An 18,878-nucleotide genomic window follows, 5' to 3' on the forward strand; every position below is an offset into this window, starting at 1 on the left:
CGAGTACTTTTTTCATGAACTGTAATTAGGGCTTTCTACCATATATAAGTGGGGCGAGACGTAAGACCAATATCAAAGATCGATCGTTTGACACTTTCTTCTAGTTTAGAGTTCTTCGACGTCAAAGCTTTTGCAGTGTTATCCGCCCTAGCTGAAGCTGGGTGTACCATGTGAATGCGGACCCTTTGAGGGACTGAACAATTGCCTAACCAAAAAGGCATCCAGTTGAGAAGTCTCTCCGCAAGCTAAATGGAAGTGGGCCAGATGTTCGTAAGGAGAGCCATTTATGCCATCAAACTTATCGAAAGTAGGTCTTTGATACCCTTTGAAGAAAGGTATGGCGTCATAGTGGAGAGGGTATGACTTCCTGTATAGTGTATCCAAGTACACACTTGCAAAGTGAAAACCCTTTTAATGTAGTACACTGAGTGCAATGATCGATGCTCTAGAAGTCGTCAATAAAGTGATCAATTTGGCCGGGGAGACTAGGTTGAGTGAAACTATTCTGTTGCTGCTTCATGCATTTTAGTTTTGTTTTCCCTTACAGTCCTGGTACACGTGTGTAACGACAAAAGACAAACTCTAGATTCTAACTCAACCTCATTCATATATAGATGGGGAGGCTAGGGGAACTAGTTGGCTCATACCTACCCTCCTCCAGTTAAGCTTATATATGTGGTGTTTGCATGTATGTAAAAATCTGCCAGTTCTGTAATCTAAATGGTTATAGACATAATCCATTGGATAAAGCTGCTGGATTGAAAATAACAATCAAATGACAAACTAATTTGTTGTTGTTTGATGCTTCCCACGTTTCTCCCCATGGTCAGGATGATGTTCCTTTTGAGTTTGATGTTGGTTACATTTCCCTGTATTTTTCGTCTGTTTTAATGCAAAGTTTGTTTTTCTGTCAAAACAAAAATGACAAACCAATTTGATTCTTCAAGTCATGTCTGTGACAATTTGGTACCTGGAAAAAAGAAAAGAAAAAGTGGTACCTAGCTTCGACTATATTTGTTTGGATTATTGGTACTTTTGTTCTCTTTTCAGACCTATAAAGCACGCTGACAAAAAAAATCTTAAAAAACACTTCTCTCGCACCCTTAAGATTAAATAAGGGCTCGTTTGAAATTGTTGTGACTTTTATAAAAAAAAATTAATACTGCTTTAGCTGTGAATTAAAACAGTTTCGTGTTTGGTAAACAATACTTTTGAAAATGCTATCAGTACATAAAACAACTTCAGAGCGTGTTTTGATCGAAATCAACTTCTAAAAGTAACATTTGAGTTGCTTCTAAAATTTGTTGTTAGTGACCTATAATTTTCAATTGTAGCTGTTTTTTTTTTTTTCATTTACCAAACACAATAAAATTTAAAATTTTAGACAAAAGCTAATTTTTTCAAAAAAGAAGTAATCTCAAATATGGCTTGATTTCACTTTAATTAAATGGTGACGTTTTATGCTTTAAAAAAAAACAAAACTTTTATTTTTCACCAAATTAGAAGCTTTTGAATTTTACGTTTAATTTTATTTTGGTAGGATGATGAATTTTCAATTTGGAGAAAAAGAATGCACTGATATTTAGTGGCTCGTCGAATCTCCTCCATGTGGTACGTATAGGTAGTGACGTGGGGAGCAACCAAAGAAGCTAGAAGCACAAAGACACTAGCTGTACTAGCTAGATACCTAGCTACCCTTAAAAATCTCATTTCCCTACGATCAATTAATACACAATTCAATTCACTCCTCCTCCATAAATATTGCTCTCTCTCTCTCTCTCTCACTCACAGATAGTGAGTGCATGATCGATGATGATGATGGGGGGTACCTGGATTGAGCTTTGCAATGCTCTGCATGGCCTGAAGCTAGTGCTGTTAATGGTGGCGGTTCAGGTAACCTTCGCCGGAGTCAACGTTTTATACAAACTCGCCGCCAACGATGGCATGAACACCAATCTTGTTATTGCTTATCGCTTCCTCTTCGCCACCGCTTTCCTCACTCCTTTTGCTCTTTACTTCGAAAGGTAACACAACATGCCTCTATATATCTTCATATGTTTGAAGAAACAAACTTCTTCCTTTCTTCTTTCTTACTATGGCTTCATAATGAATCTTTCTCTTTCTCTCTCTCTCTCTCTCTTTCTCATATATATGCAGAAAGAGCAGGCCGAAGCTAACCTGGATGGTAGTATTGCAAGCATTTCTGTGTGGCTTGTTTGGGTAAGCAAACCACAGGAAACTAAGTTCATATATCTCATATCAATGTGTGCTATTGCTTGAGTTGAGTGGGTACACCGGTGTAGCGGTCTAGCCAGCTTGGTGCTCCACTAGATCAATTGGAAGTAAAAACGAGTTTTTCGTCTTCTTCTTCTTCTTTTATTTTTATTTTTTATGCAATCTCTCTATCACCACGAAGATTATTATCGATCATATATCTAATCCACAGTTCCACAGTTTACTTTGTACGTGACTGAATCTATCTATATCTTTTGTAGTTATTAGTCGATCTCTAGCTTCCTGCCTTCATAATTAAAGCAGCTTAATTGCATGTACAGTTATAGTTGTTGACCAAACAAAAAAAGTTTTCTTGCACTTTCATTATGACAAATTTGATGGTTCAAATTTGTTCAGGAGCAAATCTTGAGTTTAGGACCATTCTAGTTGTCGATCTGACTGACCAATCGCACCTTTATTTCAAAATTAGTGCTGATACCCTTGTTTTTTTTTTTTTTTGAAAGGGCTGATTAATTATGACAAATTTGATGGTTCAAATTTGTTCAGGAGAAAATCTTGAGTTTAGGACCATTCTAGTTGTCGATCCGACTGACCAATCGCACCTTGACATGCATAGTAATTTCAAAATTAGTGCTGATACCCTTGGTTTTTTTTTTTTTGAAAGGGCTGATTAATTATGACAAATTTGATGGTTCAAATTTGTTCAGGAGAAAATCTTGAGTTTAGGACCATTCTAGTTGTCGATCTGACTGACCAATCGCACCTTGACATGCATAGTAATTTCAAAATTAGTGCTGATACCCTTGTTATTGTCAATGAAATGTTGACATGCCTATTAATTTCAAAATTAGTGCTATACCTTTGTTATTGTCGATGAAATGCATGTGCATTTTGAAGATTTTTGAAGATGACATTTTAAATTTTTAGATTGTAAAAAATAAACTTAAAAAATTCAGGATTTTTGTTAAACTTAACTAAAGATTTTTCTACCAAAAGCCTTTAGTGCATGCTTCATATATATCATATCTAATGGCATTTTCATTAGTTATTAATATGCTAATTAATACAGGGGGGCAATGTCACAAAACATGTACATTGCAAGCATAGCCTTGACATCCGCGACTTTTACTTGCGCCATAACCCAACTCATTCCGGCCATAACTTTCGTCTTGGCCGTCATTTTCAGGTAAATAATAATTAATCGCTTCAAATTATAGGCTCTTTGAGGAGAGAAGGTCATTTTGCATATGCATGCCTAGGTTGGAGAGACTGAACTTAAGGAGCATGGGAGGGAAGGCAAAGGTGTTGGGAACATTAATGGGAATAGGTGGAGCAATGCTTCTGACCTTTTATAAAGGTGTGGAAATCAACATATGGTCCACGCATGTTGACCTTTTGCACACAAGTCATCAACCAAGCCGCCACGTGGCAGCTCATAACAGTAGAACAGATTTCACAGATCGTATATTGAGTTGTCTTCTGGCTCTCGGCAGCTCTTTAGGTTATGCATTGTGGCTAATTATTCAGGTTATCTACCTATTCTAATTTCACAGATAATTTTCAATCCAAAATCTTTGTCATAAAAAAGAAAAACCTGCAGTGATATTTTCTATTTCTTCTTGAAAAATTTAAATTGATTTAGCATCGAAAAACTTAATAAGCAGCTAATAAAGACAAACTTTAAATTTCTTTACTCTTCATGTCACGATATTGTCAGAACTAGACGTTAAGGCAAACATAACTCAACGATAAGACATTTAGCTAATTGATTTATCAAATATATTCATCGAATGAGTTTACTGGACAAGGGTCTTTAAAGAAATTATTTGCAAGTGACAAAAGATGAACTTTAATTTCACTACACAATTTAATCACAAAATGTATGATTTCCTAGGTTAACTTGAATTTCCTCTTCTTCTTTTTTTTTTTTTGAAAGAAAGAAACTTAAGTTTCCTCTTTATTTAGCTATTGTTTTTTGTGGAAATAGGCGAAAATGGGAGAGAGATACCCTTGCTATTATTCAAGCACAGCTCTAATGTCACTGATGGGGTCGATACAGTCAGTTGGTTTTGCCCTTTGCATGGAGAGGGATTGGAACCAATGGAAATTAGGTTGGAATATTAGACTCCTTGCGGTTGCATACACGGTACATGCATGTCCATCCTCTTCTTTATTTATTTTTTATTTTTTATTTTTGAAGGAGATTGTGAATATTCATTAACTCATTATTTATAAAATGTATATATTAGGGGATTGTGGCTACGGGAATAAGTGTGACAATTATAGCATTGTGTGTACGCATGAAAGGCCCGCTATTCGTATCCGTTTTCAACCCTCTTGTGCTTGTGCTTGTTGCCTTTGTTGGCTCTTTGCTCTTGGATGAGAAGTTGCACCTTGGAAGGTAGAACTCGATCACTTCGTTTTCAATATTCATTACTATTCAATGAATTTCAAACAACTCCAATACATTCCCTATATATTAATTTCCCTGTAACTAATAATACCTTCAAGATCTGTATACACAATGACTCAACTCAAGATTAATCCATACAATTATCAGGCCCAAATAGATATAAGCAGCCCAAGTTCAATACATGACCCATCTTATTAGTAATGTTAAGATCACAAGTATTATAGAGAAAACTTGGTCATTTCTTTTTTTGTCAGAAAAAAAACTTGGTCATTTTTGCTCCAACAATTTCCTCAAAAGACTCTATTATTCTTGCTCTTCACACTATTTATTTAGGTTTTTACATGCTAAAAATTTAAAAAAGACAAACATGTAGGCACATCTAAAGTAGACATTCTTCGGAAAAACAGATCACACGTTCACTTCTCTTGTCCGCTAAATGCAAGGTAGTTTTATAACATCAGTTCTGCGTTTATGTTTCAAGTCACTCTTCAAGCATTGTTTCACGAAAATTGGCTACATCGATATTTGAATGGTTGGTTAAACTAGAGAAACAAAATGATCGATTTATCGCAAAAAGTAAATGATTGTGATAGCTACTAAAAACTAGCTTCTTCATACATGGTCCTGCATGTGTAATACTTTTTTTTTCCTAAAAAATTAAAAAAATAAATGAAATAAAACGGTTATTGCAGGGAGAAAATAGTAGGAGAGAAAAGTGGGGGTTGTGGTATAATTTTTTTTTAATTTTTGTAATGAAAATTCATTTTGTAATTGTCATATTTACCCTTGTGATTTAATTTAGGACTAAATACTGTTTAGTCCTTGAGCTTTTGACCAAAAAACACTTCAGTCCCTGACCTTCTAATTTCACACGTTTAGTCCTTATACTCTTCAATTTTTGACCAATAGGTCCTTTCAGTCATTATTCGTCTAAAACCTCCATTAAGTAGCTGACGTGGCATTCCATCCGTGTCAAAATGTCGATTATACCCTGCTTTTTTTATAATTATAATTATTTTTCTTTTTTAATCCTTTTTTTTTTTGGTTCTTTTCCTGTTTATTTCTTCTCCTCTCCATCCTCGCGAAATCCAACACCCCCTAACCCATCCCCACAGATCTCTTCAATCTCCATCTCTGACCTCCCCGATCGCAACACTTGCAAACCTTTCTCAATGGCCGAAAAAACTGACGGCTCCATGTTGCCCCACAACTACTACACCTCTATCCTGCAAACCGATTCTTTAGCTTCAGACTGCCTCCTCTGCATCATCCGATCCGGCTCGTAGAAGAGGGCTGAGCGACGGTGATGGCGCCGCAAAAAAGGAACCCAGCTTGAAAGAACGGCGTCGCAGAAGAGGAACCCACCCCAACCCAACGTCGTCATCCACCGAATCTAGGGCTGCGATCTCTTCATCGAGCTTGTCCTCCACTGCCTTCGTCGTCAACCTCAGCCTCCTCCTCTATATTTTGCTCAGAAATCAGTGATTGGAGAGGGAAGAAAAAATAGTATCTCGAAGAGTTGGGTATTAGGAATTATAGGGGATTTGATTTTGAGGTGGGTATATCACTTGCCTTTGATTTTCTGTTTCTAAAACTCTGTGATTTGGAGTTGGGATGAACTTGTGTAGTTATATGGCTTGCCTATGTTTTCTTTGTTTATGGGAGGTGTTGATGCAAGTGGTGAATGGGGACGGAGGTGTAAGGGATGCTGCAGAGGAAGATGTTGAGGGAAGGGTTGCCGGAGTTGAAATCAATTCAATCTTTCGTGGCTTTGATGATAGACAATTGCGGTGAAGGCATGGAGGGTGGGTTGGTGACAATTGCGGCGACAGAGGGACATGATTTGATCATGTTTTTGGGGAGCTGGGTTTTGGGCGGCGGAGCAGTGGTGTTGGTGATGGCGGAAGAAGGAAGAAGAAGAGATAAAAATGAGAAAGAAAAAAAAGAACATAAAAAAGACACAAAAGAATCAACTTTTTTTCATACCTCTAAAATTGGTATTTGTACCTCTCTTTTTTTCCAAATTATAGTTGACTTTGTCAACTCATGCCAAATTACCAATAAAGACACAAAAGAATCAACTTTTTTTTTATATAATTTTTTTTAACCCCACCCCACCCCTCCTCTCCCATGATGTCAGTGAGGTCTGAAACTGTGACATCCACGCTATCGGTTATCTTACAAAACCAACAGGTTACAGCTCACAGACAAAAAAAAAAAAAAGTCTCTTCTTACCTTTACAAACAGTATGTTTCGATGAGGCAATTCGCAAAATTCTAAGCTATGCATTGCCTATTATATTGCTGCTTGCGCTTTTTTCCCAACTCGAAGCAATTAGTAAATATGTGTCTCTCTCCAAGCTAAGGAGCATTATGTTGGATCCGTTTTGGAACACCATGACCACTTTCAGTACGAGCATCTATACGTAAATCATAATTAAGTGATGAAAATTTTGTATCCAAAAACTCAATTTAATTAAAAATTTTGAGAATTGGGAGTAATATCTAAACATCTCAGATAGCAGTATACCAACGTGCTTCTATATTCAATTGATTTAATGAAAAATACTGTATTGACTACCAACTAGAGATTTTTTTTTTTTTTTGTGCATCTTAATTGTAAAAATGGTAAAATAGGATTGTGAAATCTTCAAAAATTGAATGAGGTTCGACTACTGATTTTGGAGGTATGAATAGAACACAAATGAAGAAGTTTTTATTGATTTTATTGGACAATGGGCGTTGTGGAAAAATTAGGGAGGTATAGATAGCAAATTGGTTTTCTATAAAAATAAGTTGGAGGTCTATTAAGTTGGGAGGTCCAAATGCCAACTTTGGAGGTATGAATAGAAACTCCCAAAAGAGAAAGAAAAAAATTATAAAAAAAAAGAACTGAGGGCATAATAGACACTTTGGTGTCGAAAAATTGCCACGTCAGCTACTTAACGGAGGTTTTAGACGGAGAGTAACAGAAAGGACCTATTGGTCCGAAATTTTGAAGTACAAGGACTAAACGTGTGAAATTAGAAGGTCAGGGACTGAAGTGTTTTTTGGTCAAAAGCTCAAGGACTAAACAGTATTTAGTCCTTTAATTTATTCTCAAAGTTTTTTAATCTTTCAGGATTAAATCTGTCAAAATTTTTTATTTTAGCTAAAAAAACCTCTTCTCTTAATAATAGTATAGAATAGATAAATCGTTTTGGCAGTAACAGTTTTTTTTTTTTTTTTTTTTTGAGAAAAAAATAGATAATTGGCATTAACTGTTTTGGTTGTGGATTAGGTCTGAATTTCCTTTATGAATAACCATGTGTTTAATTTTATTTTATTTAACTTCAATTTTTGTTTGTTCAATTTGGAAATTATAGCGTGCTAGGATCGATATTAATCGTGGGTGGTTTATATACCGTGCTGTGGGGTAAAAGCAAAGACATAAAGATGAAATCTGTGCCAAGAAGCTTTGAGGAGGAATTTGCAGAATCACTTGAAATTGTTACAAGGTCTCCAGATGACAAAGCCAACAACAACAAGAATGAGAGTGAAACAAAGAATAATGCTCCAAATACTCTGCCAACTTGATTCATTAATGTTTGAGGAAATAGCTATGTACTGGAGAAACATAAGGAGAGTTCTGTAATCTGAATTAAGAAGTTATCCAGATCTGCAATTGAATGGTAGAAGTTTTAAATGCTTGTGTTTCTGTAATCTGAATGTAGTTGATCATGTTAATCTTTATGCATGGTTTATATATATCCTAAACTAGTTCAGTTCGTCCATTGATATAAGAGAGTTAGATACCTTAAAGATCATCAATTTGGCTGAAATTTTGCAGAGATAATGTATTAGTACCTAAAAACTGAACGGTCGAGTTGTGGATATGAGATCGAAAAGTGACCCTAAACTCTAACTTCGCACTTTAATTTCAGAGCAAGGCCTCGATCTGGATAAATAATATATATATAATCTTGCTCTGTTAATGAGGTCCTTAACTTAGCTTAAGGAATGAATTTCCACCCCGCCGACGCTTATTGGAGTTAAATCCCAATATATTCTTGGTGGCCAGGGGGGAGGAAGCGTTTTGACAAAATCCCCTGAGTATGGATTAGTCTTTGGGCCTAGGAAGCCTTTGAGGACACCGTGTGATTGAACAATCAAAAAAAAAAAAAAAGAATGAATTTCCATATTTTGATCACTTTTCGATCACATATTCACATCTTAACCGTTCAGTTTTTAGGTATATATGAGTAGATCATCTCTGCAAATTTTTAGTCAAACTGATGATCGTTAAGGCATTCAAAACACTAATTTACACGAATGAACCAAATCTGTCCAACCTGAACCATTCATGTAAATTGCAGTTTTGGATGCCTTATTGATCATCAATTTGGCTGAAAATTTGCAGAAGTGGTCTACTCATATATACCTAAAAACTGAACGGTTAAGATGTGAATATGCGATCGAAAAGTTGTCAAAATATGGAAATCCGTTCCTTAAGCTAAGTTAAGGACCTTCTTAGCATAGAAGGCCTGTGTGTGTGTCTATATATATATATCAAGAGCGGAGCTCCTCTTTAAAATTAAAGTGCGCATTTAGAGTTTAGAGTCACTTTTCAGTCGCATATCCACATCTTGACCATTCAGTTTTTAGGTACTAATGTATAGATCATCTATGCAAATTTTCAGCTAAATTGGTGATCGTTAAGGTATCTAACTCGCTTAAACCAATGGACGAACTGAATCTGTCAAACCTGAACCGTACTAGCTTTAAGGTAGTTACTAATGCCTTAACGATCATCAATTTGGCTGAAAATTTGCAGAGATGATCTATGTGGCACGCGATATGAGTTTGTGGATATGTGGCACGCTAAAATCAGAGATCGTATGAAGAAGTTATGGTCAGCGGAAGTTATTTCCATTTGTAGAAATTTTACTATAAATAGAGAAAATCAGAAAATAAATTTCACTATCCCATTTTGGAAACTTTCTGGATTTTTCCAGAAGTTTCTCTCTCTCCCCAAATCCTCGATCCAGACAAAAACAGCAGACCCGACCCAGATTTATTTCGAGTTTTCGGTGTCCTCCGGCTGCCAAACTAGCCCATATTAACTTGTCCTTGAGTCATGCACCTCTCTCAGCCATCCTCTTCCTCCGGCAAGCACCGTGCCCGGCGGATCGATGCAAGAAAGTATGGCAGCGCTGACCCTATCGGACCACCATTTTTCGGCGACTGTTGGACGTGAAATTGGTCAGGTTTTGAAGCTCTCTTTCTTCGGGTTCCATCCATGCAAACCTTGATTATCAATCTGAAGTGTGGAGGAAGAAATCAAGGTTTGAAGATGAGCGGTTGAGATCTTTCGAGCTTGATCTAGCTCGATATAAGCAGAATCGGCCTTGGTGCTAGTTATGAAAGGTTTTCATCGTGTTGTGATCTTCAAGTTGGGTGGACCTAATCTTTCTAGTTTTGAAGTCAGCCCGGCGGCGTGTGGGCTTCAGTCCAGCCGCTTGTGGCAGCGCATGGTGGCGCGTCCAGCCACTCCAGGTGCAGTTCCTTACTCTGTTATCTTATCTTCTTTGAGACGAACGTGTAAGTATGTTCAGTTTTATGTTTGTTCGATGTTTTGGTTGAGTTTGGTAATTTTCTGTTTCGGTTTGTACGATTTTCGATCCCTGGGGATCCGACCGTTGGATCATTCTTTTGTTTAGGCGATTTGATTCTAGAAGTGTTCCGGAAACCTTGCAAGTAATATTTGTTTTGAAAAATATGAACTTGAACGTCAACGGTTCATTGGTAAGTAAAAACAAGGATTTGTTATAAATGATTTTCGATTGAGTAGATTGTGAAATATAGTTGGAATAGTTTGATGAAATGAAAAGCATTATGTTTTGCGTGTTTTGATCATTATTGTTGTATAATGTGATTTTGAGGGAAACAAATGAATTTGGGAAGAAAAGATGGTTTTGTCGGTTTTGAGTTTTGAATGGAGTATGTACAATTTTGGGTGATGGTTTGAGGTGTGAAAATAATATTTTGAAACTTTTTTTTATATTGTTTGAGATTGGTGAATTTGTATATCAAGTTATGATAACCAAGGTGGTGATAATCGATACAGTAGTACCAAGGTGGTGATAATCGATACAGTAGTACCAAAGTGGTGATAAATTGTATGATGATTGTTGAATAAGGGATATGAATTATTGTTGAGTGATTCATGTTAAGATTAATTGTTGTGGTGTTTTGTGTTATCAGTAGATGAACAAGTATTGATTTTTAGTTTATTTCTATTATTGAATTGTTTGTTTTCTTTTGTAATCTCCTAAACTAAATTTTATGTCGGGATTACTATTTCTGAATTGATTGGTTTTAATGTAATCTCTTGAACTAATTTTCTAATGCAGGGATTAAAAGTCATTTTATTTATTTGATTTTAATGTAGTCTCTTGAACTAATTTTCTATGCAGTGATTACTATGATTTTGGTTGTGTGCTTTTGATGTCAGCTCCTGAACTAATTCATATGCAGTGATTACTTTTTACTTAGTTTAAATTATGAGTGCATTACATTTTTTTGAGAAGGGGTGGTTGAGTTTTCAATGGTTGTGATAGGTCACTGAGGTGACAATTATTTAGTTTTGTTAAATGGAGGATGATTTTGGATTATTGGGGTTTTAAATGTTTTAAAATGTTACTTGAGTTTGATTGTTTAGTTGAAGTTTTGTGAAATTAGATGCATGAGTTGAGAGTCAAAGCATGTGGGTTTTAGTTTTGAGTTAACTTACTTAAGCATGATATTGTAGGATATGAACTTGATGTTTTTGTTACGATAATTGCATATCATTTTTGTTAATTAGGTTGAGATGGTTTAAGCATGTGCTTCTGTTTGGTTGTTTTGAGTTTACTCACACGAGCTTTCATAAGCTTACCTGATTTGTTGTTGCAACCGGGTGTACTATTCAATGGTGTAAGGGTTTAACCTAAATGTTAGTTTTAGTTTTGAGTTAACTTACTTGAGCATGATATTGTAGGATATGAACTTGATGTTTTTGTTATGATAATTGCATATCATTTTTGTTAGGTTGAGATGGTTTAAGCATGTGCTTCTGTTTGGTTGTTTTGAGTTTACTCACACGAGCTTTCATAAGCTTACCTGATTTGTTGTTGCAACCGGGTGTACTATTTAATGGTGTAAGGGTTTAACCTACAAGTTAGGATGAACGTGATTGAAGCTGAGATGTATCTTGCTGTTGCAGTTATATGTTTAGAAACTTGTTAGTCTTCCATTGCGTAGTGAGTAGGATGAACGTGAGGGCGATTGTTGCATGAGGGTTTAACCTACATGTTAGGATGAACGTGAGGAGACTTCTGCTATTATTCAGGATATTCTCTACGAGGATATGTGTAATTGTTCTTATGTAGCTCGAGGTTCAAGTTTTATGTCCCCCCCCCCCCCCCCCGATGCAAAATCTAAATATTAATATAATAAATGAAACCGGGCGTGGGGCTGAGCCTCTTAGCTAGGGTGGGTTCCAAACCCCTTTCAAAAAAAAATTTGATTGCCATAAGGATATATTGATTGCCATAAAGAGCCGAGATCCAAGTAATACATCAACGATGAGAACTATATACAATGCTAGGTATTTTGCTCAGATTATCGCTGGGTCCATGCAGAGCTCAAATGCAACAATTACTAAAGAATTTTTGCGATGATCATTATATTGAGCTTCATAGAAGCAAAGATCACGTGGTCACTGCTTTGTTTTGGTGTCATCTATTCAGTCTTCAAATGCTACGTACATTCCCACATGTACTTATCATGGATTGCACCTTTAAGATAAACATGTATCGTCTCCACTTTTTGAGATTGTGGGCTTACATGCACTGAGCAAACTTTCAATGTTGCGTTTGTTTACATGTCAAAGGAGGCAGAAGATAATTATAGATGGGCATTGAGTAGGTTAAGGACACTTATGGATGAGGATTCTATGCTTGGGGTAATTGTCATTGATCAGGAATTAGCAGTTATGAAAGCCACTGAAAATGTCTTTCCCGATACTCATCAGATTTTATGTAAGTGGCACATTGGTAAGAATGTGATGAGAAAATGCAAAGAAAAATTCACAACAAAAGAAAGGTGGGAAGCATTTAATAATGATTGGCCTAGCTTGGTGCATTGTAGCACTGAGGATGAGTATGTACATAGCCTTACAACTTTTGAAATCAAAATTCTTTGCATTTCCTAAGGAGATAAATTATTTGAAGACCAATTGGCTGAACAAGTATAAGGAAATGTTCATTGCAGCATGGACAAACAACTACATATATGCATCTTGGTGCAAAGACTTCGAATCGGTAATATTTATACATTGCCTCATTTCAACTTTGTCATTCTTATCTTTTTAACATATCAATTTATTTCTTGATCAGGGCGGAGAGTGCGCATGCAAAGCTTAAGCGAGAACTTAGATCTTTCTAACTTGACTTCAATGTATCATGGGAGCACATCCACTCATTATTGTGTTTGCATCATACTGAAGTTAAGGCTTCATTTGAAAAAAAAGTCGATCTTTTGTGCAACATGAGTTCAAGCATGCATACTTGAGAGAGTTGATAGGATTTGTGTCGATTACGGCATTAAACAAGATCGTCTATAAAGTGAACAAGTAAGCTCTCATTGAATTTTAGATTTATTTTAATCACAATAGAAATTAGATCGGAACTTGAATCATAGTAAATTGTGAAATCAGTGTCATAGCTTACTGAACATGAACATGAAATCAGTGTTTGTCACTTTTATCTGCTACTCTTTGGTTCATTTAATTATAGTGCTTGGTGTTGGTCATGATCAGTTCTCATGTCATTATTAGAGTTAAATGTCAAATTACAAAGTATGTTGTATAGAGGTTTATGTTAATCTCTTTAATGATTTTGGAATATAACTTTTTAGATATATAGGAAATAAAGAATATGCTGACAACAGAATCATTGTGTACTAATATACTGATTGACACATGATATTATGTTGGCAACCTTCTATATGGAGATAAATTTATACAATGCGAGGCTGTGTCTAGGTCTGATAGCAGGATTTTTTTTTTTTTTTTGGATTACATAAGCCTGATGATATTAGATCAGAACTTGCATCATGTAATTGTGCCATACGTAAAACACATGGGTTACCATGTGCGCATGAGATAGCTGAATATAAGCGTTGTGATCGTCCCATACCAATTACACCTGTGCATCACCACTGGAGAAAATTATATATCGGGGCAATAGTGGAAGACTCGAAAGTGCACGAAAAGGTTCATTTAAAAGCAGAATTGGAACGATTGGCAGAATGGGTTGAAGAACAAAATGAGGATACAAGACTTCTTAGTAAAGATTGATGAGCTGATAAATTCGAGCTCTACTATACTTAAGGAGCCAGCTGAAAAGAAAAAGACCAAAGGGCGTCCAAGAAAGGAAGATAGTAGCACTCGTCGTTTGCCATCCGGTTTTGAAATTATAAATACAGTGTTGTCTGAGCGTGAGACCCATTCGCCTCTTCCAAGTGTTCAAAAAGTCTCACATAAGTCAAATGCAAAGGCAAGTAATGACCACTCAGAGGAAAGTAAGGTACGATACAAATATGCTTTTAGTAATATTTACTTGAATTTTTTGAATAATTTACTAGTTGTTTTATGTATAGTATTATCTTTTCACAAGCAGATAAGCTGGCTCAGAAGGATATGAGGTTTGAGCTAACTCAGAAGTATACAGTACAGTTCATATTTGGCATGCTACCATATATATATTATCGGTTCAATGGATGTCGAAAATGATGGTAATTGTGGTTTTAGAGTTGTGGCATTGGCTTTGGGATTTGGTAGAAAACATTGGCGTAAAGTGCGAACTGATTTGCTAAATGAGCTAAAAGGCATGCTTGAGCTTTATGAAGCTCTTTATGGAGGACAAAGTGCTGTGGACAAAACTTTGTAAACGAATTAACCATTCTGCATCCAATATTGCACCTAAACGAAAATGGATTGTTCTACCAGACATGGGGCATGGGCATTTGATTGCAACTTGTTATGGAGTAGTGGTTGTCAACTTATCAGATGGTCAGTGCTTCACATTTCTCCCATTACGTGAATACAGCGAGGGAAAACTAATGGAAGTAAATTTACGTGAGATTGGCCTTGGATTTGTGAACAACGATCATTTTGTTTAGGTGAGGAGTAACATGGATCAATTTGCTAATAAATTCCATATATATCATTTTATGTGACTAATGAAACTTCTTAATTTCAACACATATATGTTTATTGCCTGGGCACCCATTGCCACCGGTTACACCAAATTGGATTTACCATGCAAATGATAAAGCTAAAAGCTTGTACTTGAAGTATCAATACCATTTCCAGCATTGTGATCAATTGCCACATCCTGAAAGAATGACTAATATATTCTCAAAAACAGTGCAACTTGACGATGACAATGAACTTACCAACGAAATTGTTCAACTTGGTGATGCCACTATGTCTAGCAAAGAAGAAACAATGCATCTTGGTGATGATTGAATTGTCAGAAACGTACTGTTTGGTTTATTAGCTAACTGTTCAACTTTTATTTATTTAGTTAATGTATTTGTTTAACATTGTGGTTTTTTTTTCCTATAAGTTTTTAGTTTTCATCTTGCAGACCATATTGAAAGTGTGAATTTTGAAGGACTTGCAAATTAATGTTCGAAATTTTATATTTTCAAATTCCAATTGATTGATGTCGTGATAGAGCTGGGATAGGCCAAAATTTCCAGCAAAAAATAGAACAAAATATGTTAAAAAAAAAAGGGCTAAAGTTTGTTTAGTCCCTGTACTATGCCTCTCTCATCGTTTCAGTCCCTGACATTCCAATTTAATCTGAAAAGTCCATGAGGTCTCAATTTCCGTCTAAAAAGGTCATTTCCGCGGGAAATTAGAAATTGGCCTTGGGTGAAATGTCCAATATACCCCTCAGTTATTTCTTTTTTTTCCTTTTTAATTTATTTTTTTCCTTTTTAATTTCTTTTTTCTTTTCCCTTTTTAATTTCATTTTTCCTTTTTTTATTTTTATTTTTTTTCTTTTCTTTTTTTTTCTTTTTTCTTTTTCCATTTTAATTTCTTTTTTTTTTCTTTTTTCTTTTTCCTTTTTAATTTCTTTTTTTCATTTTTTTCTTTTTCCTTTTTAATTTCTTTTTTCCTTTTTTTTTCATTTTTCCTTTTTTTCTTTCTTTTTAATTTCTTTTTTTCCTTTTTTCTTTTTTCTTTTTCATTTCTTTTTTCCTTTTTAATTCCTTTTTTTCCTTTTTTATTTTTCATTTTTAATTTCTTTTTTTCTATTTCTTCTTTTTTTCTTGTTCCTTTTTAATTTTTTTTTTCCTTTTTAAGTTCTTTTTTCTTGTTCGTTTTGCCTACTTTCTACTTCCTCAACCCACCAATCCCATTCCGATCAAACTCCACAACCCATCTGTTTCCCAATCAGCTCGGAAATTCGCCGCTAAACCACTTCCCTCTTGTTTTCACAGCCTACTTCTCTCTCTCCCACTCAAATCCCACTTTCTCTCTCCACATCAAGCCTCAATTTGGAAAATTTTCACTGAAAATTACTATTTTTTAACTTTTCACTGAAAACTACTATTTTTTCAAACTCTGAGGTTTTTGGTTGCTCAAAATGGTCATTTGGATTTTGGGTTTGGTTGAAATGGTGGTTTTTGATGGCCAAGTTGACAAAAACCAGAAGTGAAGAAGAAGAATAGTGATGGAAAAGAAAAATGGCCGCTGGCGTGGAGAACAAGAATTGGGGTTTCGGGTCGATCTGGATGGCGCTACTGATGCAGCAGAATACGATGGTCATTAAAAAGGAAAAAGAAAAAAGAAAAAAAAAGGAAAAATTAAAAGGGAAATGACGGAAAAGGTCACATTAGAGTGTGAAATGATAAAAAGATCACCTAGTTTCCCACTTGATAAAAAGATCCATTATGAATTGTTAGTAATATTAATTTAGTCCTTATTAATAATGAGATGATGTTAAAAAAGGTCAATTTTTAATTTTTTTGATTCCGATTCTGCCCTTCAAGCCAATTCACTCTCTATATTCTTCTCCTCCTCCACAGAATCACAGACCTCCTCTCTCGAGTGTCAATGTCGAAGAACGATGTGAGCCCCCGAAAATTTTTGTTTAAGTTTTAGAAGGTAATTTTCGCCAATAAGATTTTTACACAAGGTGATTTTAGTGAAGGAATCGATTTTTGGACATTTTTAGGTATCGAGACTACCAATTGGGCTATTTGAATTAAGTTTGGATCGAAAACTAAAGTTTGGGCCAATGTCCTTCCAATTGGGCCTAAAGAATTACTAAGGTTTATTGAAGCAAAAGATTGTCGGGATTATTATGGAAGGATACAAATTGAGTTTTTAGTAATTCGAGTTTTGGGCATACGACGGAGTCGACTAAGAAAATTAGTGACGAAAAACGAATAAAGAAGCGAGCTCAAAACCCGACTCAATTGTTGGTTGAATTCGTCGCAGGGGTATATTTGTTATTTCGCATGTACAAGTATAAATAGGAACAAAAACCCTAAAATCCCAAAACAGTCTCTCCCTCACTCTCAGCCGTTCTCTTCTCTCCCCTATCCCCGTGTTCTCTCTTCTTCTTCCCTCTGCCACCACCGGAGACCCCAGCTCCGGCCACCACCTCTAGTCACCACCACCACCAATCAAAACAGGACCCAATTCCGACCTAAACCCAGCAAGAATCATCGGCATGCGCCGCCTCCAGCTACCGCATGCAACCACCACAGTTTCCGCCACCATGCCTAGCCGGAAAGGGTACTTTTGATCACTTTCTCCACTCACCGCCACCACCACTCGATCCAGCACCCAAAACCGACCAAACTCGAGCCTCACCTTTCGACATGCATCGCCCACAGCCACCGTACACGACCACCATCGTCGCAACACTACTGCTCCTCCACTTTCTTCAATTTCCGACCATACACCACCGTCCGACTCAGTAAACAAGGAAGAGCGAAACCCATGAGCATCATCACCCATCGATGCCGGGAGACCGCCGTACCAGCATTGTCGGAGGCCTCGGCCCTGTAGGCCCTCGTTTTCCGATCTCCAGCTCGAATCGAGCTAAGCAACCTCCGTAGCTGGTATCAAGGCTTCACGGTGCTTCAAAGCCCTAGGACCCCGACCTCCGATTCCGACTGGAGCAGCCGTACGCGCTGCACGCGCCGCCCCAGGCGCGTGAACCACCGTAGATCCGTCGCTCACGATCGCCGGAAATCGTCAGGACTTCTCGATTAGGTAATTTCGCGATTTCTATTTAGCTGGAGCTTCTGGTTTCAGTAGAGTGAACCCTAATAACTTGTTGTTTGATTTGGAGGAATTGAGGTCTGCGAGATTGTAAGGTTTTGGAGAAGAGAAGTGTAGGGTCAGTTTCCATTGAGAATGGACTGAGGTAAGGGTTACGAACTCCATGTTTGGATGTGAATTTGGTTAAGAATTGGACTGCTGATTTTGTTATGCTCGTTAGGTGTTTCAAAACGGTTGTCGATGGTGGAATGCAGCTACAATGGATTGCTAATTTGGAAAGGAGAATGGTAAGGTTCTGGATTTTGGTTTTACCGGTGGTGAAATTATCTTGGATGTATTCTGCTGTAGTTTGGGTTTGTTGAGAATGTGCAAAGTTAGTAAAGTGATGGGTGTTGTGACAAATGAAATGTTGTACAAGAATGTAATCGGTGCTTTAGCGTTATGACTTAAGGATTGATAAATGAGAATGGAAAGAAAGTTGGATGCTAAATTTGGTAATTGGTGTAGGTTTTTGGTTGAGGAATAATTTGGTTAAGTAACCAAAAAGGGAAATCCATTTAGTAAATACTTTGATGATTAAAAAGGGGAATTAAGGAAACTAAGGTGTATCAATGAAAATAGAAGGTCTAACGAGTTGACCTAATATTCAATCATGGACCATTGATTTCTTAAATTCTCCATGCCCTGAAAATTGAGAGAAATTTATTTAATGTATTGTTCGGGAATGGAAATTGTCTTTTGTTTTCTTAAAATAAAAAGGGGTAAAGAAATGAAGGTCAAAGTGCTAAGCATAATCACCATATCTCAAATGGTTCAAATGCCATGTCACTTGGATCCAGTGTTCTAAAAAACGGCCTAGGCGGCCGCCTAGGCGCTAGGCGGCAAGGAACCGCTCCGATTT

General features: G+C 36.4%; 1 protein-coding gene and 1 long non-coding RNA gene across 2 annotated transcripts; both read left to right on the forward strand.

Annotated features, from left to right (window-relative positions):
- The first annotated feature begins 1,640 nt into the window (after positions 1 to 1,640).
- Positions 1,641 to 8,367, forward strand: LOC133746558 (WAT1-related protein At1g25270-like). The gene is made up of 7 exons (XM_062174725.1): positions 1,641 to 2,024; positions 2,158 to 2,220; positions 3,305 to 3,421; positions 3,495 to 3,762; positions 4,223 to 4,381; positions 4,485 to 4,636; positions 8,013 to 8,367. The coding sequence occupies exons 1-7, from the start codon at positions 1,810 to 1,812 to the stop codon at positions 8,221 to 8,223; spliced, it is 1,185 nt and encodes a 394-aa protein (XP_062030709.1). The 5' UTR covers positions 1,641 to 1,809; the 3' UTR covers positions 8,224 to 8,367.
- An 8,304-nt stretch (positions 8,368 to 16,671) lies between these two features.
- Positions 16,672 to 18,467, forward strand: LOC133745942 (uncharacterized). Its single transcript, XR_009863871.1, has 2 exons — positions 16,672 to 18,122; positions 18,198 to 18,467. It is a non-coding gene; the product is annotated as an uncharacterized LOC133745942 (long non-coding RNA).
- The last annotated feature ends 411 nt before the right edge of the window (positions 18,468 to 18,878 follow it).

The sequence above is a fragment of the Rosa rugosa genome, chromosome 4 (assembly GCF_958449725.1).
Source record: "Rosa rugosa chromosome 4, drRosRugo1.1, whole genome shotgun sequence".
Lineage (NCBI taxonomy): Eukaryota > Viridiplantae > Streptophyta > Magnoliopsida > Rosales > Rosaceae > Rosa > Rosa rugosa.

Bases quoted from the DNA above. Each gene is read 5' to 3' on its own strand.
- LOC133746558 (XM_062174725.1), top strand. From the start codon at position 1,810: ATGATGATGATGGGGGGTACCTGGATTGAGCTTTGCAATGCTCTGCAT. The intron at 2,025-2,157 runs GTAACACAACAT...ATATATATGCAG, and splicing joins TTTGCTCTTTACTTCGAAAG to AAAGAGCAGGCCGAAGCTAA. The intron at 3,763-4,222 runs GTTATCTACCTA...TTGTGGAAATAG, and splicing joins CATTGTGGCTAATTATTCAG to GCGAAAATGGGAGAGAGATA.